Genomic DNA, 24,115 nt, shown 5'->3' on the forward strand with positions numbered 1-24,115 from the left:
TATGGCTCAGTCAAAGGAACAAACCAATAGCTCAAATGAGACACAAGAGCTGAGACAACTAATGCTGAATATACGAACAGAAATGGAAAACCTCTTCAAAAATGAAATCGATAAATTGAGGGAGGACATGAAGAGGACATGGGCTGAACATAAAGAAGAAATAGAAAAACTGAAAAAACAAATCGCAGAACTTATGGAAGTGAAGGATAAAGTAGCAAACATAGAAAAAATAATGGATAGCTACAATGATAGATTTAAAGAGACAGAAGATAGAATTAGTGATTTGGAGGATGGAACATCTGAATTCCAAAAAGAAACAGAAACTATAGGGAAAAGAATGGAAAAATTTGAACAGGGTATCAGGGGACTCAAGGACAATATGAACCGCACAAATATACGTGTTGTGGGTGTCCCAGAAGGAGAAGAGAAGGGAAAAGGAGGAGAAAAACTAATGGAAGAAATTATCACTGAAAATTTCCCAACTCTTATGAAAGACCTAAAATTACAGATCCAAGAAGTGCAGCGCACCCCAAAGAGATTAGACCCAAATAGGCGTTCTCCAAGACACTTACTAGTTAGAATGTCAGAGGTCAAAGAGAAAGAGAAGATCTTGAAAGCAGCAAGAGAAAAACAATCCATTACATACAAGGGAAACCCAATAAGACTTTGTGTAGATTTCTCAGCAGAAACCATGGAAGCTAGAAGACAGTGGGATGATATATTTAAAATACTAAAAGAGAAAAACTGCCAACCAAGACTCCTATATCCAGCAAAATTATCCTTCAAAAATGAGGGAGAAATTAAAACATTCTCAGACAAAAAGTCACTGAAAGAATTTGTGACCAAGAGACCAGCTCTGCAAGAAATACTAAAGGGAGCACTAGAGTCAGATACAAAAAGACAGAAGAGAGAGATATGGAAAAGAGTGTAGAAAGAAGAAAAATCAGATATGATATATATAATACAAAAGGCAAAATGTTAGAGGAAAATATTATCCAAACAGTAATAACACTAAATGTCAATGGACTGAATTCCCCAATCAAAAGACATAGATTGGCAGAATGGATTAAAAAACAGGATCCTTCGATATGCTGTCTACAGGAAACACATCTTAGACCCAAAGATAAACATAGGTTGAAAGTGAAAGGTTGGGAAAAGATATTTCATGCAAATAACAACCAGAAAAGAGCAGGAGTAGCTATACTAATATCCAACAAATTAGACTTCAAATGTAAAAGAGTTAAAAGAGACAAAGAAGGACACTATATACTAATAAAAGGAACAATTAAACAAGAAGACATAACAATCATAAATATTTACGCACCGAATCAGAATGCCCCAAAATACGTGAGGAATATACTGCAAACACTGAAAAGGGAAATAGACTCATATACCATAATAGTTGGAGACTTCAACTCACCACTCTCATCAAGGGACAGAACATCTAGACAGAGGATCAACAAAGAAATAGAGAATCTGAATATTACTATAAATGAACTAGACTTAATAGACATTTATAGGACATTACATCCCACAACAGCAGGATACACCTTTTTCTCAAGTGCTCATGGATCATTCTCAAAGATAGACCATATGCTGGGTCACAAAGCAAGTCTCAACAAATTTAAAAAGATTGAAATCTTACACAACACTTTCTCGGACCATAAAGGAATGATGTTGGAAATCAATAATAGGCAGAGTGCCAGAAAATTCACAAATACGTGGAGGCTCAACAACACACTCCTAAACAACGACTGGGTCAAAGAAGAAATTGCAAGAGAAATTAGCAAATACCTCGAGGCGAATGAAAATGAAAACACAACATATCAAAACTTATGGGACGCAGCAAAGGCAGTGCTAAGAGGGAAATTTATTGCTCTAAATGCCTATATCAGAAAAGAAGAAAAGGCAAAAATTCAGGAATTAACTATCCATTTGGAAGAACTGGAGAAAGAACAGCAAGCTAACCCCAAAGCAAGCAAAAGGAAAGAAATAACAAAGATTAGAGCACAAATAAATGAAATTGAAAACATGAAAACAATAGAGAAAATCAATAAGGCCAGAAGTTGGTTCTATGAGAAAATCAATAAGATTGATGGGCCCTTAGCAAGATTGACAAAAAGAAGAAGAGAGAGGATGCAAATAAATAAGATCAGAAATGGAAGAGGAGACATAACTACTGACCTCACAGAAATAAAGGAGGTAATAACAGGATACTATGAACAACTTTACACTAATAAATACAACAATTTAGAGGAAATGGACGGGTTCCTGGAAAGACATGAACAACCAACTTTGACTCAAGAAGACATAGATGACCTCAACAAACCAATCACAAGTAAAGAAATTGAATTAGTCATTCAAAAGCTTCCTAAAAAGAAAAGTCCAGGACCAGATGGCTTCACATGTGAATTCTACCAAACGTTCCAGAAAGAATTAGTACCAATTCTCTTCAAACTCTTCAAAAAAATCGAAGTGGAGGGAAAACTACCTAATTCATTCTATGAAGCCAACATCACCCTCATACCAAAACCAGGCAAAGATATTACAAAAAAAGAAAACTACAGACCAATCTCTCTAATGAATACAGATGCAAAAATCCTCAATAAAATTCTAGCAAATCGTATCCAACAACACATTAAAAGAATTATACATCATGACCAAGTAGGATTCATCCCAGGTATGCAAGGATGGTTCAACATAAGAAAATCAATTAATGTAATACACCATATCAACAAATCAAAGCAGAAAAATCACATGATCATCTCAATTGATGCAGAGAAGGCATTCGACAAGATTCAACATCCTTTCCTGTTGCAAACACTTCAAAAGATAGGAATACAAGGGAACTTCCTTAAAATGATAGAGGGAATATATGAAAAACCCACAGCTAATATCATCCTCAATGGGGAAAAATTGAAAACTTTCCCCCTAAGATCAGGAACAAGACAAGGATGTCCACTATCACCACTATTATTCAACATTCTGTTGGAGGTTCTAGCCAGAGCAATTAGACAAGAAAAAGAAATACAAGGCATCAAAATTGGAAAGGAAGAAGTAAAACTATCACTGTTTGCAGACGATATGATACTATACGTCGAAAACCCGGAAAAATCCACAACAAAACTACTAGAGCTAATAAATGAGTACAGCAAAGTAGCAGGTTACAAGATCAACATTCAAAAATCTGTAGCATTTCTATACACTAGTAATGAACAAGCTGAGGGGGAAATCAAGAAACGAATCCCATTTACAATTGCAACTAAAAGAATAAAATACCTAGGAATAAATTTAACTAAAGAGACAAAAAACCTATATAAAGAAAACTACAAAAAACTGCTAAAAGAAATCACAGAAGACCTAAATAGATGGAAGGGCATACCGTGTTCATGGATTGGAAGACTAAATACAGTTAAGATGTCAATCCTACCTAAATTGATTTACAGATTCAATGCAATACCAATCAAAATCCCAACAACTTATTTTTCAGAAATAGAAAAACCAATAAGCAAATTTATCTGGAAGGGCAGGGTGCCCCGAATTGCTAAAAACATCTTGAGGAAAAAAAACGAAGCTGGAGGTCTCGCGCTGCCTGACTTTAAGGCATATTATGAAGCCACAGTGGTCAAAACAGCATGGTATTGGCATAAAGATAGATATATCGACCAATGGAATCGAATAGAGTGCTCAGATATAGACCCTCTCATCTATGGACATTTGATCTTTGATAAGGCAGTCAAGCCAACTCACCTGGGACAGAGCAGTCTCTTCAATAAATGGTGCCTAGAGAACTGGATATCCATATGCAAAAGAATGAAAGAAGACCCATCTCTCACACCCTATACAAAAGTTAACTCAAAATGGATCAAAGATCTAAACATTAGGTCTAAGACCATAAAACAGTTAGAGGAAAATGTTGGGAGATATCTTATGGATCTTACAACTGGAGGTGGTTTTATGGACCTTAAACCTAAAGCAAGAGCACTGAAGAAGGAAATAAATAAATGGGAACTCCTCAAAATTAAACACTTTTGTGCATCAAAGAACTTCATCAAGAAAGTAGAAAGACAGCCTTCACAATGGGAGACAATATTTGGAAATGATATATCAGATAAAGGTCTTAGTATCCAGAATTTATAAAGAGATTGTTCATCTCAACAACAAAAAGACAGCCAACCCAATTACAAAATGGGAAAAAGACTTGAACAGACACCTCTCAGAAGAGGAAATACGGATGGCCAAGAGGCACATGAAGAGATGCTCAATGTCCCTGGCCATTAGAGAAATGCAAATCAAAACCACAATGAGATATCATCTCACACCCACCAGAATGGCCATTATCAACAAAACAGAAAATGACAAGTGCTGGAGAGGATGCGGAGAAAGAGGCACACTTATCCACTGTTGGTGGGAATGTCAAAGGGTGCAACCACTGTGGAAGGCAGTTTGGCGGTTCCTCAAAAAGCTGAATATAGAATTGCCATACGACCCAGCAATACCATTGCTAGGTATCTACTCAAAGGACTTAAGGGCAAAGACACAAACGGACATTTGCACACCAATGTTTATAGCAGCATTATTTACAATTGCAAAGAGATGGAAACAGCCAAAATCTCCATCAACAGAAGAGTGGCTAAACAAACTGTGGTATATACATACGATGGAATATTATGCAGCTTTAAGACAAGATAAACTTATGAACCATGTAATAACATGGATGGACCTAGAGAATATTATGCTGAGTGAATCCAGCCAAAAACTAAAGGACAAATACTGTATGGTCCCACTGATGTGAACAGACATTCGAGAATAAACTTGAAATATGTCATTGGTAACAGAGTTCAGCAGGAGTTAGAAACAGGGTAAGACAATGGGTAATTGAAGCTGAAGGGATACAGACTGTGCAACAGGACTAGATACAAAAACTCAAAAATGGACAGCACAATAATACCTAATTGTAAAGTAATCATGTTAAAACACTGAATGAAGCTGCATCTGAGCTATAGATTTTTGTTTTGTTTTGTTTTGTTTTGTTTTGATTTTACTATTATTACTTCTATTTTTTTCTCTATATTAACATTCTATATCTTTTTCGGTTATGTTGCTAGTTCTTCTAAACCAATGCAAATGTACTAAGAAATGATGATCATGCATCTATGTGATGATGTTAAGAATTAATGATTGCATGTGTAGAATGGTATGATCTCTAAATGTTGGGTTAATTTCTTTTTTTCCGTTAATTAAAAAAAAAAAAAAAAGAGAAGGGATAATTGGAGATGAAGGGATACAGACTGTACAACGGGACTGGATATAAAAACTCAGAAATGGACAGCACTATACTACCCAATTGTAATGCAATTATGTTAAAACACTGAATGAAGCTGCATGTGAGGTATAGGTTTTTTGTTTTTGTTTTTTTTGTTTTTTTTTCTTTCTATTATTGTTTTAATTCTTATTCTGTTGTCTTTTTATTTCTTTTTCTAAATCGATGCAAATGTACTAAGAAATGATGAATATGCAACTATGTGATGTTATTAAGAATTACTGATTGTACATGTAGATTGGAAAAAAAAAAAAAAAAAAACAAACCTGATGTTAAGTAGTCTATACACTGCTATTGTTCTTATTCTCATTTTTATTCCTATTCTTACGCTTATGCTTCCTCCAATCAACAGCAAGGTGAGACAGAACTCTCTTCCTGGGGTTTAGACACTTCTCACAGAGATATCGCTGGAATTCTCTGATCCTCTCTTTCCTGGTTTAGAGGAACTTCAACCTACCTGGGCATAAACAGAGAATGTAAGATTATAGAAATCTGCTCAAGCAGTTGGTAAAGTCAGAGAGCTTGAGAAATTCAGGGTCTCTGGTATAAGGAGGCCATACTTTAAGAAACTATAGAAAACGTAGTCAAATCTTCAGTATTCATAGAATTAATACCTACTCAAGCTATGAATGTTGGGGGGTGACAGATACTGAACTTTTCCTTGAGGTCTAGCTCTCAAATTTCTAGGTAGAGATTCAAGCCTCTAGGAAAAAAGAAGTAGGGATTAAGTCCCACAGCCAATTCAGATCCTTTTTGCCTCAGGAAACTCTGAGACAAGATCTGTATCAAAACAGCCCTCAAAGACCACACTTTGGATCGAAGAAACTTAGGTTCAAGTCTCCATGTGACTATAAGTAATTTCTATCACCTCTCTAAATCTTCGTTTCCTCACTAGAAAAATAGAGATAATAGTTCTAACCTCATGGAGTATTTTGAAAACATTACAAAAACTAATATGTTAAGCAGCCAGTACAGTTCCTATAAGGGAAATCAATAATTTTTAGTTCCCTTCTCCTTCTATTCCTCTGGTTTTGTATTGAATTAATGGTAGAGTTAAGAGACGGTCTTAAGAAAATTGGAATTGTTCAGGGTTTGCTGTATACTTCTGAGATGAGTTAACGCTCTGCATTAATTTTCCCTTTGTGCTTCTGACCCAGAATGACAGCTCAGAATTATGAAACAAAAGCCTAGGAGTGAATGACAATTTGGGGTGTGCTTTGGTCCTCTGTGGAACTGGGAAGGGCAGACACTTTGAGCCACATGGTGCCAGGATAAGCAAAGATTGTAACCAGAGAACTAGCAGACAATCTTCGCAGGAAAGATGCTGTATCATCTCCCAAATAACGTTGGCATCATCAGTGGACTAGGATGAAGCTGTACCATCTTAATTGAGTAGGAGGTCAGAGCTAATAGCTTGTAGGATGAAGTAGAATCCTTGTGGGATGAAGTGGAATCATCACCTCGTTTTCCGGGAGGACCATGGACTGTGTCAGTGAGATTTCTAACACTATTGTATTATTAATGGTATTCGTAGCTGCCAACTGTTTGTGATTGTCAACTTGACTAATTTTTTGCTATGAGCAATTTTTAATAATTATTTCTATTTTACTCTATTTTCATGATTTACAAAAGCATTTTGAAAATGTCAATCTGTCAAGTTGTACTAAGAGAAAACTAGAAAGGGGGCTTTTATCAGTATTTGGGCCAGATTGTGGTCACTAGGCATGGCATGGTAGGGGCCCAGAAACAGAGATACTTATAAGAAGAGATTGAGACTCAGAGAGACAGAACAGGGCCCTTGAAACATTTCTCCCTTCTTGCCTTTGTGGGCTTTTCTCTGCTCCAGGCTCTATATTTTAGGCAAGTACTCATTCATTCTACAATTGTTTGCTGGGGTCTTCCATTGACAGGCCTTGGCCTAGGAACTAGGAATACAACCATGAAGAAAACAGATAAGGTTCCTTCGCTAATGGTCCTTTTGATCTAATGACAGAGGAGAGACAAGACATCAACAGAATAAATATAGAATTACAAACTAGTAAATGCCAAGAAGAAAAATATAAGTATATAACATGGACCTGAGCTAGTCTACAGAGGGGTATAGGAGAAGAGATTCAGGGAGGGTTTTCCTTAAGAGGTGATATTTCCACTGAAAAAATGAACGAATGGGTTAATTTAATAAGGAAAACCAGAGACAGCTTCTAAAGCTAGTTGGCCCCTAATTGAAATTCATACATGAGGCAAGTTGCATTCTTCCAAGATTTCCCAGTTTTTGTTTCTTTTTCAAAAGCAATTTGAATGTTATTCCCTTATGGCAATCCCTTGTATACGTAAACTTCTTCTTGCCTATAAATTGGGAATTAATTTTCTTTGTTTAGCTCTTATGGGGTATACACTGCCGAAGTAAAATGCCTGGATTTAGACTCTCTATGTTCAACAACTGTGTGTGACCCATGTGAGATCAGAATATTGTTGAGAGCTGATTGGTTGAACTTGACTGTGGTCTGTTTAATCTGAACACCAAGCCAAGATACACATTCAAAAGGCTTCAGATTGCAAGACTTCTACATTTTACATTTTGTACAAGCATATAAGATTTTATCTCTTCTAAGACAACACTCAGCAAAGTTAGTGTGAAAGAATGAATGGATCTGAACACAATGTCTTGCAAGTGTATTCTGCAGGTCTAGGCCAGGCCCGTAGCCTCAGAAGCTCTTTAACGTTTGAGATCTGAGAGGTTTACCTAATTTGCTTCACTGTGGAGCTATTTGAAAGGGAACAATACACCCTTAACCTCACTTACTGTGGCCTTCCTTACCCTCAAAAACCCTATATTCTACCTGGAGAGATGAGGAAGACAGCCATGAAGAAATGGTGAATGTGATAGCATTGTATACAAATGTTACCATCTATTACTAGAAAAAAAACAAGGAATTGTAGATAGTTAACCTTCCAACCATGTATGACTATAGAAACAGTAGTGGCAATGGCTACCATGTGTTGAATATGTTCATTATCTTATTTAATCAACACAGTGACCTTCAAGATAGATACTATTACTATCACTCCATTGACTGCAATGGGAAACCGAAGTTTAGAGAGATTAAATAACTAGCCTAAGATCACAGGGTACATAGTCATTAATGGACAGGGATTTGAAGCCATATCCATGTGACTCCAAATATATCAGTATTCTGATATAAACAAATACAAAAGAATTTTGGAAGAGAAGCATTAGTGATGCCAGGAGAAGTCAGAGAGGACATCATGAAGAAAGAGAGACTTGAGCAGGCATTTATTTGAAGGGCTAGTAGTTTAAGGAGAAGCAGATAGCATGGAAGAGACATTCCTGGCCTGGGAAAAAACAAACCCTTGGTAAGGAGAGAAGAGTAAGTTCCATGACTATGGGAAACATGGAGGATCCCAAGTTGTGTGAAGTTGAAGTGTAAGTCAGGATCAGTGGGAGCTGATGTTGGAGAGGTGCGGTGGGGTGAGCCCCTGGGGGCCTTGGATGCCAAAGTGAGAGAAATTGGGTAGAAGAGCATGATAGAAAGGTGGTAGAGTCTTGATTTTAGGATATAAGTCTAGCATCACAGGAGGAGCAGAATACAGCCAGTATCTGATTTAGGAGTCAGGATTCCTGGGTCATGCCCAAATGAACAAGTAGTGTTTCCATCATAGTCCTTTTTTTTTTTTTTTTTTTTATAAATACGTGGGCAGGCACCAGGAATCGAACCTGGGTCCTCTGGCATTCCAGGCAAGCGTTCTTGCCTGCTGAGCCACCGTGGCCTGCCCCATCATAGTCCTTTTGAATAAAGGAACACGGATTCCAGCCGGGCTGCCCTGCCTCAAATAGGCCTGGCCTTTTCACAAACTTCGCTTAATCAGCCGGACATCTGCAGAGATAAACACAGATACAGAAGTCAGTGCTCTGTGTGGGGCTAGGAAGAAGAGAATGGAGTCAAAACAAAGTACAAGTATCTAATAGTATAAGTTGTTTCCTTATGGACCGTGTAGGGACTGAGAAAACGATTCACAAAACAATTTGTGTACTAACAGATTCTTTGACTACTGCAACCTGTACTGACAGGCTCTGGTTTAAAGGGGATGGCACTTGGATGAAAGTGTTCTGGAGTGCTTGTTAGATATCGTGCTTGTTGCTCAGCTTATTAGAGTCAATAAACATTTATTGGGCACCTACTCTATGTCAGCAGGGGATCCAGAGCCCCAATAATAATAACTATAATAACAATTGTGTTAATAGCAATAATAACTATCATTTACTGAGGACTCGCCATGTGCTAGGCACTGTGCCAAGCATTTTACATGGATTATCTCATTTAATCTTCCTAACAGCCCTATGCAGTTGGATTAACATTCCCATGAAGAAAGTGAGGCCTGGAGGAATTAAGAAATTTACCCGTGGCACCGGTTGTTAAGAGTTTGAGCCAGGATTTGGAGCCAAGGTCTAACACTAATATCCTGTCTTTTTTTTTCCACATTGGTATGTCAGAAGAAATTGTGACTCAGAAAGGCTAAGTGACTTATCCAAAATTATATGAGCCCTATATAGTTTTCCTGAAAATACTAATAGCTATAACTTATTGAACATGTCTTATGTTCCTGGCACGTTACCTTGAAATTTTCCAATGCAGAGGTGCTCGATCCTGCCTGAATGTTAGAATAATCTAGGAACTAAAATTTAAAAATACACCAAAGCCCAAACCCCTTCCCAGACCAATTGAATGAGTATTGTAGGGGATAGGACCTGGGAGCGGAATAATTTTCAAGTTCCCCGAGTGATTCTGATAAACAGAGAAGGTTGAAAACCCTTATAACACTCTCACAAGACAGATATTTTAATAGCCTCATTTGACAGGTGAGAAAACTAAGGCTCAGGGAAGTGAACTGTCTTGCCCAAAGTCACAGCAAACATAGAGCAGAATCAGGCTTTAATCTCTGGTTTGATTCCAAACCCCATATTCCCTTGGCCTTCCAAACTGTTACCTACATGAAAAGTTGGCTTTCCCTCCAAGTAGTACCACACGTTACCCAAGTAATGTTCATTAGCCTATAATCCCGTGCTGACCATGCAACTCCTCTTTCCTTCCTTCCCGCTCTCCACTGCTCTTACTTTTCCCTGCCCAAAACCCTACAGCCAGACGTCATGATCAGGAGTTCATATGGATGAGCTGGGCTGATGCCCCCGCTTTAGTATTCTTTAGTGCTCAGCTCAGGGTGATGCCCAACACAGGCCTCCCAGCAGCTTCAGATCCTCCTAGCCATGGATTCCTTCCCTGCATCAATCTGAGGAGATAGTGGCGCTGAGCCCACAGCACAGCAAGTTACTTTCCTGAGCAAATAAATAAAGCAGATATTTGAAAAGTCAAATCAAACATCACAGAAAAAAAGGCAAAATCATGAAAAATGTGGTCAATTATTAGTTGAAAGGTTGAAAAGACATGCTCCAATTGTTTTTAACAAGTCACAGAATCCAGGTTCCTTAAAATAGTTCTGCAAAGTACATTGAGAATTCCATGCAGTAATATGAAACATAAGTCCCGCTGCTGCCACTGAACATGCTTCAGCTGGCTAAACCAAAAGAGCTTGACGTTAACCCAAGTCTCTGTAAAACCCAACAGGAAAGCACAATGGAGATGAAGTTGCAAAGCTGCCCCAGATGTGTACGTTTTCTGCTTCATTGAAATGACTTGGATGAGAAGCAAATTACATTTGGCCCACAAAAAGGGGTGGGGGAGGACAGAACAATCTTCATCACAGGCCTCCCTCTCCCCACTTTTGCCTCCCTTCTGGTCCTTCCCCTCCCTTTTAAAGCAAACTATCTAAGCTGCAAATATGACCATAAACTTTCCAGGGTTTCCCTTGGCCAAACTGTTTGCCTAAGTCTCAGTTTTCTCAATTCTACAATGGAATTAATAGTGCCTACTTCAAGGCTTTGGTGTGAAAATTAATTGAGATCATATTTACAAAGTGCCTGGAATGGTATATGGTTTATAGTAAGCTTTGACAGAAAGGTAGATATTATTATCATCATTGAAATTACGTAACATGAGAAGAGACACGTGAAGGAAGTAAAGATAGCTGGGTAAAAAGAAAAGACTCTCCTAGGGAGATAGGATCCCAAGCTTTCTCATATCTGAAGCGCTGGCATGTGACTCTTGGTGGTGAGCCAACTCTATGGAGAAAAGAAAGGTCTTTTTTTCTAACAGTCAGGAATTTCAAGAAGTTAAGAGATGGTCTGAGTGGTAGTGAGCTTCCCGACCTTAGATGTATAGAAGAGACACACTGATGACCATTTAGCAGGAATATTGAAAAGGGGATTCAAACATTGGGTTGAACTAGGCATTTTTATCACCTAAATATAAAATCTGTATTTTAGAACTTTTTGCTTGCCAATTGATGAATCATCAAGATTTTGAGTTTCTGGTATGTGGAAAGCATGGGGCTGTGGTCTCTAAGTCAGTGAGAAGGTACTCTGACTCAGTTTTCACTGGAACAGAAGAGATACAGTATGGCACACAGTAGGTTCTCCATGAAACTGTGTTAATAGATTGATTGTGTAAGTCACACAGGAAGAAGAAACTCGGGGTGTCTCTCTGTTGCCCTTAGACTGTACAAGAAAGGTATGTCTTTTAGCATCCTGTGCTTGACATTCCTTTTCCAGAATCCATTCTGTATACCTCCATGCCAAATGAATTTAATTTTATGTTTACTCTGTTTGCATCTGTGTCCATGGTTTGTTCTTTTCTTCTCTCTGGATTCTTATGAAAATTATTTCTACTGACTTGAATAGAAAATTTGTCTGAACTTGAGGGTGCAGTGACATTTAATACGTTCATGAATGTGTTGGTCTTACAAGGAGCGGAATCAATGTTCTGTCCTTCGTCATGGGACATGGGAAAGACAGTTGGGATTCTGCTCCAACTCTGAAAAAGAGGGATAGACTTTCAAGAAAAACTGTGCTGGGGGGTTATTATCCAAGCTCTTTTCCTGTCTTTCTTTAATACATTTGTTCTATAAACATTTACTCCCCAGTCCTGGGATGCTGAGATTATTCAGCCTATATGTCTACCAACAAAGCCTCTTATTCTAATGAGGGAAAATAAAAGGTGTTGGGATAAAAATAGTAGGAAAAGACTCTTTGGGGAAGGTGGGTGGTTGGGGAAGGCTTTACAAAGGAGATGACACTTGGGCTGGTTTTTTGGAGTTAGTTGAGGTCATCACACACTTGGGGAGGAAGAATATTCCAGGATGAAAACAGAACAAGCATAAAGGTTTAGGACTTGATTTAAAAAAATGCTGTGTTGGCAAATATCAAATAATTATACTGTGTCCAGGAAGGTGGTGAGAGATGAGACTGGTAATGTATTTTGAGGTATTTTAGATGCAGAGAGGTGGTTGGCCATTGTGCAACCTGAAATCATTTTGCAAACATAGTCTGGAGATTCATGGACTTTCATTAAACATGGCTAACTCAGAATGACCTATATTGTGAATTATCAGAAGTATTGTTATACATTTCTCCCGTTGATCATCCTAGGAATGCAGTCTTAAAATAAAAACTTTTTTAAGATCAGTCCAAAGAAACATATCATTAAAAAGCTGTTGGAACAACTCAGAGTGGCTCCACTTTTTTCCACACGTGGTGTAAGGAAACTTGAATAGACCTGTACATTTGGATCTGGGAGTTTTGTGTTGATGGGGTTCACCTTTATAATGTACCTCCCAAACCACACTGAAATGATTAGGGGAACTTGGCTTCATCATTAGTGTAGCTGATTTGAAATATGACCACAGTGGTTTTTAAAATGTTTAACATTTTCTGATTATAGAAGTAATACCTGCTCATTGTGGAAAACAGTAAAAGCAAATTTACAAGAATGCAGTGGAAAACAAATCACTGTTAATATGTTGGTACATTTATTTTTTTTTATAGGCAGAGTTCATTAAAAAGACTTAGAAAATGTAACAGTTGAGTCCACCACCTCTATTAAGCATTCCTCTATCAGAACACTTTCTCACTATAACATAATTACTTAAACTTTTTTTTATACTCCCAGACAAGTTTGTAAGGATGGCAAGGACAGAGAGTGTGTGTTATTTATACAGAACCTATTTGGGGCACAGAAATCTAAAACTGAGATCAAGCTCTGAGTGCAAGGTCCAGGAATCCAGGGATTTGTTTGTCCTACCTGTTCTGTTCATCTCTCTTCCACCTGTGCCTAGCCCAGAACCTGGCTGGTAGTAAGTACTCAATGAATATGGGTTGATTGAATAAAATAATGAATGAATGGATGGCTGAATGAATGTGAATTATTAGTATTCAACCAAAATTCATTGAGCTCCTACCAAGTGCCAGATTCTGGGCTGAGCAATAGGAATATAACTAGCTGTATTTGATGCAAAGCCCACCCTTTGAAAGGCAGCAGTGAGAGTGGGCTGACCGTCTCCAAGGTGAGAAGGGGTTCCTGTGAATGCAGAGCCCACTCAGTCCTCTTTGGCCTGGTGCTCATACTCGTCTGGGGAGACTTCGAGCCCCTCCCCGCTCTCTTTTGCCTGTGATATTGGGGACAGATCAAAGACTGCTGTTCTGTGGAGTCCTATTCCTGGACTCCTCAAAGTGGGGCAGAAGTGCCCAGCTAGTCCTCAGCCTGTCTTGCTCAGATCCCCGCTCCACTCCTTGTTCCATTCCAAATAGTCCCAAAGCAGAGATGGGCATCCTATGGAGGGGAGTCCTCAACAGAGGAAGAGGACAGGGTGAGAGGCGGCACTGCACCCTCTTACTGAGAGCAGTCCTTGACAAACCCTCCACCATCCCAACCAGCTGGTCCACTGGAAATCCCAGATAATCCCCAGTTCTGATTAGAACTGGTTTGGCAGCTGGGGGGTGGGGGGTGGGTAGGGGCATTTCTGGCTGACTAACCCTCCCCACAGCCTGAGTTAACAGTTAAGAAAGGCGTGCTGTAGGGAGCGGAGTGGCTGGCTAAATTTGAAACATTCCAAAATTCTGCTCCCTTACAAGTGCAAGCTTTACACTTTGGGATTCAAACAAAATTGTCCCCTCTGCCTCGCTTTCGTTCTCTCACATTCTTCGACTACTTTGCAATGCAGTTTTGCTGCAATACCATTTATTTTGCAGCGCGTTGCTGATGCAAAATAATCCTGCCCGCAGCGCGACTTTTAGTTAATGCATTATTTTCTGCAGTGCTACTCTTGTTATTATTATTGCAATTCAAGCTTTCTGTCCTTTCCCCTCCCCACTCGAATCGCGCTCCGGCTGTGATTGCTCGGGTCTGACTTTGCCAGTGGCGGTGCGCTTCCAAACCCCACTCATCCGCCCCCCGCCCCCCTTAACACCCCCCCCCCCCCCTTTTCCGCGCCCAGGCGAGAGCAACCGATTGGCAGAGCAGTGCTTTCAGGAACAATAACAGTGGGGGGAACCGAGGTCCCGGGGAGCCGCCCCCGCCCCCCTAGCCTGGCTGCGCAACTCGCGCCCCCCGCCGGGTCCCCACCTCCGCGCCCACCCCCCCTCGCGGGCTGACCGGCCCGACCCGGGCCCGCCCCTGGCGCCCACCATGTACGCCTTTGTGCGGTTCCTGGAGGACAACGTCTGCTACGCGCTGCCCGTGTCCTGCGTGCGCGATTTCAGCCCCCGCTCACGGCTGGATTTTGACAACCAGAAGGTGTACGCTGTGTACCGGGGCCCGGAGGAGCTGGGCGTCGGGCCCGAGAGCCCCCTGCGTGCCCCCCGAGACTGGGGCGCGCTGTTGCTGCACAAGGCCCAGATCCTGGCGCTGGCAGGTGAGCGAGCGGGCCAGGAGGGACGGTGGGACCCGGGAGGGGACCGGGACCCGGGGAGGGGCCGGGCACAGTGGCGGAGGGGGCCAGGGGAGCCACTGCTTGCTCTTGCCTCCTCCTCCCACCCCCTGGGCTTTTCTTTTGGGGACGGAGTGTCGCTAAAGGGCCAGACCAGTTAAAAATACAGAATGGTCCCCCTTTGTCTTCCCCACCTCCCTGACACTCCCGCGCTGTCAGTCTGTCCCCATCTCCTTTTCTGTCTACCCTCCTTCGTTCTGTTTCTCTATATTCCCCTCCCTGCTTTACTTTCTCCTTCTCTCCCTACCTTTTTATACCTTCATTTCTCTCCCCCACACACCTTCTCTTTGCCTCTCCCTGTTCCTTCTGTCTTCTTAAGTTTCTCAAGCTGTTTGTTTCTCTTGCTCTAAAGCCCTTGGCTACCTTAGAGTGAGAAGGCAAGGCAGATACTGTTGGCAGATGTTCCAAGTGGGAGTCCCTCTTCACAGAGGGAAGCTCTGGCATCCTTGTCCCATCCAGGCCATCATTGTAGAGGATGAAAAGGCCTTGAACCTCAGTGCTCTTGGTACCACTCTCTCTGGCCCTTCCTTGATGAGGTGAAGAAGAACCCCTTCAGACAGCCCCCCCTACCTCCACACCACTTTTGAATCTCCAAGAAGACTCACTGAGTGGGAACTGAAGGACATGAAAGGATTCCTAGGTCAGGCTAAGATCATAGTTCCCATCCATTCTTTCCCAAGACTTTGAGAGATAGGCAACACAGATAGTCTCATTGCCATTTCACAAATAAAGGTACTGAGGTCCAGTTGATAATAGGACAAGAAACCAACCCTTCATTCTTGTATACCAGAGTTCTTTCTGCCATGCTGAGGCACCTTTTCCTTTGTAAGAAGAAGGCAGCTGGCTCTCTTTCTTAGCTAGCTCTGAGAGACTTTGTATAGACTTGGAGGTAAGAGGAAATTATCACTTCCTTTTGGGGGAGGAGCTAAAATGCTCTAGTAAAGAGAATGTCCATTAATGTGTGGACAGAGACAGTAAGCCATGCTGCCCTCCATTTGGAGGAGAAGACTGAGGGTTAGGAACTGAGTGAAGATATAACTAACGTGTGGCAATTTTGAGACATTTCTTATTTTTTCCTTTGCTTCCTCACATTTCGCCTGAAATATGAACCCAGCATGCATCATATTTAAATTTGGCAGATGAGGAAACTGTAGCTCAAAATGGGGAAGTGATTTGCCCAGGGTCCCGTGGCAAGTGATCAGTAGACTGGAACCCAGACTCATGGCTAGTTCCTTTCCACGATTATATTGTCTCCGAAAGTAGGTTTGCAGGAGTTGTCAAGTGGAAGAAGAACTGGAACAGAAGAAATGGATCAGCACTGGAGACCTCTTTTTTTCCAGGCTATGTCTTCATCACCTCCTGAACAAGCCCTTGGGCACAGGGGTGTAAACCCCTCCACCACCACACACCTGGGGCCAGAATAACTGCGTGAGGGGAAGTGCGTGGAAAAGTTAGCTGATCGTTTTGTTTGTTTGCTTGCTTTTAAATACCTGAGGAATGGGATTAGGAATTCATTTCCCAAGAGTATATGCCTGAGGAACTTATAACTAGGTTGTAACATTAGCTGCCCTTTTGCTGGAAGGAAAGAAAGCATGCTTCGTGATGATTATATTATACTTCCAGATCTGGAAGGGCCCTAGGAGAGTGGAAGTGATATGTGTCAGAGAGAGTCGATGGTATGTCTCAATGTACAACTGCTGTTTTCTTTTTTTTTTTTTTTTAAGGAAAGACAGAGAGAAGGAAGGAAGGATAGAAGGAAGGAAGAGAGGAAGAAAGGGAAACATCTTTTAAACATTTTCTTGTTTTATTGTATTTTGTTTCTCCGTTTTTCGTTACATGGGCTGGGGCCGGGAATCGAACCGAGGTCCTCCCGCATAGCAGGCAAGCACTTTGCCCGCTGAGCCACCGCGGCCCGCCCTGCTGTTTTCTTTTTGTAGAGATTGTTCATATATACATCCCTTCATACAGCAAACGCACTGTACTTAGCTCTTTAAAACTGCAGCGAATCCACTTAGGTAGAAGGCAATCTACATTGACTCTGATTTTAAAATTGACATAAGTTCTTACAAGTAAGATACATGTACCTACATGGTTCTACATGTAGAACCATGAATCTTGAACCTGTAGGCTATTCATCCTCCAACTTAGGATGTTGGTAAATCTCTGGGGTTATTAAAAAAAAAAGTCTAGACAAGATCTGGAAATGGACAGAGTAAATCCAAAGAAGAAGCATGGCATCAATTTGAGCAAAGTAAGTTTAAAAACACCACTTTTCCCCACCTCTCTTCAATTTTTTTCTTGGGAGTAGGAATTAAAAAAAAAAAATGACCAGAATTTGAGGTTGGCTAGACCACATTTTAAATTCCAATCAGCCAGTTAATTTTTAAATTGAAACCACCGTCCTGGCTGCAGATCTGAGTAGAACGACCAGGAGAGGTTCAGGAATTCATTTATTCAGAAAAATGCTCCTTTTTGTCTTCAAACACCGTATGATTTTACTTGGTGGCTCTGAAAATTGCTTGCAGTAACTTCATCTTGAAGAGCTCATCTTTTGACATCTCCTGGATGCGAATGCCACTGTGCTGTGGCACCAATTATGAAGAGAAGGCCCTTCAAGGAGGAGGCAGAAGTGGCTTTATGTTTGTGCAATTAGCCATGAGCAATTGATTCCATTCTGGCACCAAGAGCATGGTGTCAGAGGTAGTTTCAGAGCCACTTAATGGCTTTCGGTGAGGAACATGCTTCTTTACTGCATGTTTGCACAGACTCAGCTTGAGACTGAGCTGTCTTGAAATGTACCCCTTCTTGTATCCAGGAAATGTCAAAGCCAACTGCTGTGAGGCTTCACATTTTTCCCAGCATATGGTGGCCTACACCATGGTTTTGGTGTTTGTCATACTCTAATTCCATTTTTTTCTCCCCAAATTCCAGTTCTAGTTGAAGGGGAAAGAAAAACCTTTTTTGACTTCCTTGTTATATATTGAAACACAAGTCTACCAGTGCCAGTGTCCCTTGTAAAGTAGCTGATGTTTCCATCAGCTGCCCAGTATGGTCTGGAAGGAGTAAAAGAAAATGGAGAAACTGTCCATGAGACTTACTACTCAAGGCAAGTTTTTGAGCCAGAAAACAGTTTTAATTTCTGAGTTTGTAAGCCCACTGTGTTCCTACATTACCAGCTTCTCTCCTACAGAGCACACACAACTTGCCCACCATTGAATTGTCGTTTTTGGAGGAAGTCTTCTCAAAGGAGCCCCATGGAAGGGCCGCATAGCTCAAGACTTGGCTCACCTTTGAGCTGTGGTCTCTCCTTACTCACCTTCATTTATTTATCAAGCAAATTTTTAAAGTGAGAGTTACTCATTTGGAGAGCTCACCATTGTCTAGTTGTAATCCAGCCTGCTATTAGAAAGCTTACAGTAATGAATTTTGTAGTTTTTAGGGTACCCAAACTGGTTTCTCTATACTCATGTTCTTAAAATACTATGCCATTCTATCCAGGTGCCTGTGCTGTGTTTTTATTATTTAGGTGTATAATTCCCTTTGTTTTTAAGTGTCTCGTTACTACTGCCTATGTGCCAGGCCCAGTGCCGTAATATGTGAATGACCATATTGCGTCATTGACCAACACATGACCAACAATGACCAACACATCGAGAAATTGGGATAGAAATGACAGCACAGCCCAGGGGAGACAAAGGCTAACTTTTCAACCATTGCCATATAGCGTTATTTTGAGAGACAGAGTAAAGAAGAAATGGGCGCAATTCTCAGGGAGTTTATGGTTTGGGATACTCAATATAAGTGATGAATAGACATAGAAACCAAATACTGGAAAAGCACAGAAAAGGAACCAATTCTAGATGGTCTTTGCAGTTTATCTTTTAGTCTTACCTTTCCAACTGCGCTGCCGCTTACCCAAATTCAGGCCAGCATCAGCTTTTACTCGTTTAAACCAGTGCAACTACCTCTTAATTGATCATCCTGTCTCCAAGCTATTTTCCAAATTGATTGCAGATGATCCTCTTAAATGCGATCTTAGTCAATTCACTGCTGTCCTTAGAACCTTCTATAGCTCCCTGTTGCCACTTGAATGAAGCTTCTGCTTCTTAGGTTGGCATTCATAGCCCTCCTTAGACTGGCCCCAGCCCCACCTACCCCTCCTCTTTCCTCTAAACCTCCAATATTTGGTTCATTCTGTGAACACACTCTAATGTACTTCTTTGAATCAGGCAGGATGGATTAATCATTATCTGACCTGGGGCATCTGCCCCTGTGGAACTCATCTTCCAGTGGAAAAGATAGACATGTGACAGAAATTTGTGGTCCAGCACCCTGAGAGCTGTGAGAAATAAGTGGACAAGAGGTGTTGGAAGCACCCTGCCCCAGAGGTATTCTCCATCTGGCCCACTGGCCCTTTTCGTTTGGAACACTTGTTTCACATTGCTTATTCCTTTAGCTTTTTATGCCTTGTTTGGGTTAGTTACGAATGTGTCTGTCTTCTTGCCAGAATGTGAGCTTCTCCAGGATAGGGATCTATCTTACAGCACCCACAGTGCCTGGCACATAGTTCATAGCAGTCAGCACATATTGAACTAATGAACTTTGGGAAGACAGGTGCGTTTTTATGCTTTGGGAGAGGAAGTAAAGGGTACAGAAGCTCTGTAGCAGCAGCTTGTTTTTCAGAACAGAAACCTGCAGTGGGATTTTGAGGTTTCATTCAACTTTGTTCATCTAGAAAAAGTCAATATTCTTTATCACTCCCTCTACTAGAAGAAACCCCACATTTGGGGGAAATAGCTTCCAAATCCATGTTCTTCTTGCTTTGGTAATTTTAGTTCATTCAGGGCTCAGGTCCCAGCTTGGCATTGTCAGTCCAAATGGATCACTTGCTCCATAAATGCTTTGGAACTTCTACAAAGTTAGCAAAGTGGGGGACTAGCCGATTTCATATGCAAAGATTGTTGCATGTCATCAGCAGGAGACAGCCAACAAAAGGATTTATTTTTTTTAAAAAAAGTGAGTGAATACTTTTAATTTAGGTTTTGACATGTTCTGCAATATACATTGGAGCAAAGATTGGAACTTGCCTGCTGTCATCTGTTGCAGATTCTACCAGAATGTTAACCATTGAAGTTTCAATCTGATGTGATTTTTCATCATCAGGAAGAACACATTTGTTGCAGCTAAATAGAATGTGCTACAAAGTACTTCAGAGTTCTGGTTCACAGGCTGAAAGAAAAAGTTGTTCCAGGAAAGCCAAGACCTTGCTTTTTTTGTGTGATGGTTTTGTTATTTAAGAACATACTAGTTTTTATTTTTTAAAAATATACCAGAAAAGTGGATTCAAATTAAGGTCTTTGACTCCAAGGCAAATGAATGCTCTTTCCACTGTGCCCACTGGTTTGTCTTATAAATTCATTAAAAGAGAGAAGATGTGCAGTCTTTATTTTAAAATGATTACCAGAAAAACATATAAAACCTGAAGAGGTTTTCTTTGGTTCACTTAAGTTCTACATATATTAAGTTGTACCATGGGATCAGCCTTATATTAGAGGGAAATGCAGAAAGACAAATAGATATTTTTTTCTGCCTTCAAGTACCAATTTACCAAATATTTATTAAGTACCCAGCAGGTTCAGGCTCAGAATTAGGAGTTTCCTCATACTCCACAAGATAGTGCCTCTTGTTTTATTGGGGAAAAGAGAACTATTCAGGCAATTGAGTAGTGAGTACTGTGTAGGTGCCAGTCACTGGGTTAAGTTTTCCCACCTAAAGGGTAGGTAAGGCATTGGGAGAAGTATGAGTCAGTCCAGTAAAAAAATTAGTGGGACCTAAACACATGGTGATGGCTGTGATGGAGCTGAGATATATTAAGAAAGGAGAATCCATGGGACTCAGTAACAGGCTGGTTATGGTGATGATGGGGAAGGAAGGGTCTCTCGGCTGCCTCCCTCAATGGGGACTACTGGAGTGGTTGCAAGGGAATATGATATTTTGAATTAGTTTCAGTTGATAGGTAGGTGAGACATTGAATCTGAGAAGCCTGTGAGACAGATGGGTGGAAATGACAGGAGAGCAGTTGGGCATGTGGATGCAAGGCTTAGGAGAGTGCTCCAGGCTGAAGATCCCCATTGGTAACTTATTAGCCATGCGAGGTGTGAGGTCTCCGGTCGGGAGAGGTTGCAGAGTGAGAGAAGCATGCAAGAACAGGACTCTTCAGAACAATAGCTTTTAAGGGCACACCTGAAGAGGAAGAGCCTGAAAGAGGTGACTGGGAAGGGACAGCCAGAGGGATAGATGGAGAATCAAGTGATAATCAAGGGAGATGGGTGTCCTGGTCCCCAAACGAGGAGGATAGGACTTTAGATCCGAGATCTAGGGTTTTTGTTTTGTTTTGTTTTAACTGCAGAGTAACTGTATTTTCTCTGAGTGCCTTGGTGAGCTGAGTATATCAACTGAAGGAGAAAAGATTTACATGGGATGATTTATTGGTAGTTTTTAATATCCAAGTTTTTCTCTGTGGATGAAGGATTTGTTTTGGGGGGGCCCAGAGAGCAGGACTAAATCCAGAGGGTGGAATTCATAGGGATTGGGTGAGAACAATATAATTACTTAGCTGACAAACAATGGAAAGGGTTTCCAATGTGGTGATGAGCTTCCTGTCAATGGAGATGGCAAGCAGATCAGGAATATTCTAGTATGGAAGCTTGTACTATGAGACAGTTTGGTTAGATGGACTCCAGGTCACCTCTTTGAGTATCCCGGAGGAAATATTAGAGAGCAGAGAAAGGATGGGCTTTGACGTCAGACAGTCTGGGTTCAAATCATGACTCTACTACTTATAAGCTTTGTGACCGTGGGGAGATTACTTCACATTTCTCAATTCCAGTGGCTCATCTGTAACATACTTGCACATTATGTTAATTAGCAAAGTAATATGTAAAAGTGGCACAGAGTAGATGCCCATTAAATGATAGACAGCTGTTAAGGACTATGGTAGGCTAGTAGTTGCTGAGAGAAGAACTTTTTGCTTACTGGTGGGTACCACCCTTTGTGAACAGGAGTGATTTAGAGGAACAAGGACATGTAAGGATCAGACAAGTTTAAAATTTAACTTCTTTGTGTTTTAAATCTTCCTGGGACTTGGCCTTTGCATGAAAGGCTTACCCTCTCCCCCACCCCCCTTTACCCCCCTCCCCCATGACCCTATGCTTGAGTCATTAATTACCCTGGCAGCAGCCTGATGAAGCATGTAAGGATAACTAGACAAATGACCTAGCAGAATGAGGTTCCTAAGTTTTGTCTGTGCCCCATCCCTGTGCTAGGCCCAGTGAGATGGAGTCAGAGCAAGGAAACCTTCAAGAAACATGGCTAGCAGTTCCTTTCCTCCCTTTTTGGATTGACTTGGTTGGCCATTTCTTCAAAATTTCCCCCTAAAAGAATCTTATAGCAAATCTGTTCTTACCCTCCACCACACTGCTGAGGAAAGAGACCTGGAAGTCCCTGTGACTGGCCAGAAGTCACATGGCTAGAAGGACCTACCAAGGTTTTCTAGTCTAGGCTCCATGTTTTAGAGAAAAGAAAACCAAGGTCTAGAGAAAGAAAGTGACTGGTCACCCAGTGAATTAATGACAGAGCTGGAAATTGAACCAATGTCTTCCGATTTCTTTCTGCAGCTGCGCAGCAATCCACCCTTCCTTTTGTTGTCTTTGCTGGAAACTATAGTTGGAACTTGAGAATTGTATCTGCCTGGGATTGTATAAAAGCAAACAACATGGGCCAGAGAATGCAATGTGCATGTTTCTTTCTGTAGCACAACTGTTTTCAATGCAATCCTAAGATTTTACAGGGTTTTGGTGCAGATGAAAAACTTTAAACTTGCATGTAGATATTAAATACATAAATAAATCAAGAACAACCCTTGGTAAAAACTTAATGTTTAGTTGTTCAGAATTTCATCTTAGCTAACAAAACCACACCAAATTAAACTTGGCTAACGTTGGATGACTTTAAATATCCAACTTGATTATGTATAAAATAGGGATCAAGATGGCACTTACCCATTTTAACTATATATACAAATTCTTCAGGAGTATCTTCACTTTATTTTTTTTTTGCATGGGCAAGCACTGAGAATTGAACCTGGGTCCCCAGCATGGCAGGCGAGAATTCTGCCACTGAGCCACTGTCATACCACCCATATCTTCACTTTTGAAGACAAATTTGGGTTTTCTTTTCATCTAACTGTTTTCTAAACACCATTTGCTAATTATCATGCCACCATTTTTTTTAGTAGTAGATTTAATAGAATGTTTCTCCCTCTCAGATTAATAACAAATGCCACATTCTTCTGTATTTTTGAAGAGCAGTGTTTACCATATTTTTACAAGAAACTTCTTTGCTTTATATAGGAGCTCTATTTTGGGGTTATTTATTGCCTGGTGGTTTTGGTATGCTTTGTAATTCAGGAGTTTGCCATTAAAATCATATTTGTATAGTGCTTAGTTCAATTTGGGAATTTATTACAGAATACTCCTGGGGAATGAGCAAGATCTTAGACAGGCACCTCGGAAGTTATATTGACAGGTTCATCATTTTATATGTGCATTTTAGTAAAGTCCACCTGTAGTATTCAATTGAAAAAGTTAAGGCAAGTTGGTAATGTTTTTCTTGTTCCTATAGATAATTAGGGGATAGGAACAGGGCCTGAGTATCAAACAGATCTGATTTGAAATTCTGGCTCTCTATTTAGTATCTTTATATGACTTAAGCAGTCTACCCTGCTTCTTTGAACCTCAGTTTCTGCTTCAACGGAATTATTGTGAGGATTAAATACAGTGATGTTTGTAAAGAATTTGGCAAAGGACCTGGCACATAGTAGGTGCTTTTTCAATA

General features: G+C 40.6%; 1 protein-coding gene across 15 annotated transcripts in view; it reads left to right on the forward strand.

The window, feature by feature from the left end:
- LOC143674264 (BEN domain-containing protein 5) overlaps positions 1 to 24,115 on the forward strand; it is a 1,810,590-nt gene that overhangs the window by 1,484,841 nt on the left and 301,634 nt on the right. The window contains exon 1 of one of the 15 annotated variants that reach the window (XM_077149727.1): positions 14,893 to 15,145. The exons of 12 other annotated variants lie outside the window; for them this stretch is intronic. In XM_077149727.1, the coding sequence (XP_077005842.1) occupies positions 14,920 to 15,145 (226 nt within the window). In that variant the 5' untranslated portion in view covers positions 14,893 to 14,919. Of the gene's footprint in view, positions 1 to 14,892; positions 15,146 to 24,115 lie in introns of those variants that run through there. 2 more of the 15 variants (XM_077149733.1, XM_077149732.1) reach the window with 2 other exon arrangements.

Source organism: Tamandua tetradactyla, chromosome 2, assembly GCF_023851605.1.
Source record: "Tamandua tetradactyla isolate mTamTet1 chromosome 2, mTamTet1.pri, whole genome shotgun sequence".
NCBI classification, from domain to species: Eukaryota; Metazoa; Chordata; class Mammalia; order Pilosa; family Myrmecophagidae; genus Tamandua; species Tamandua tetradactyla.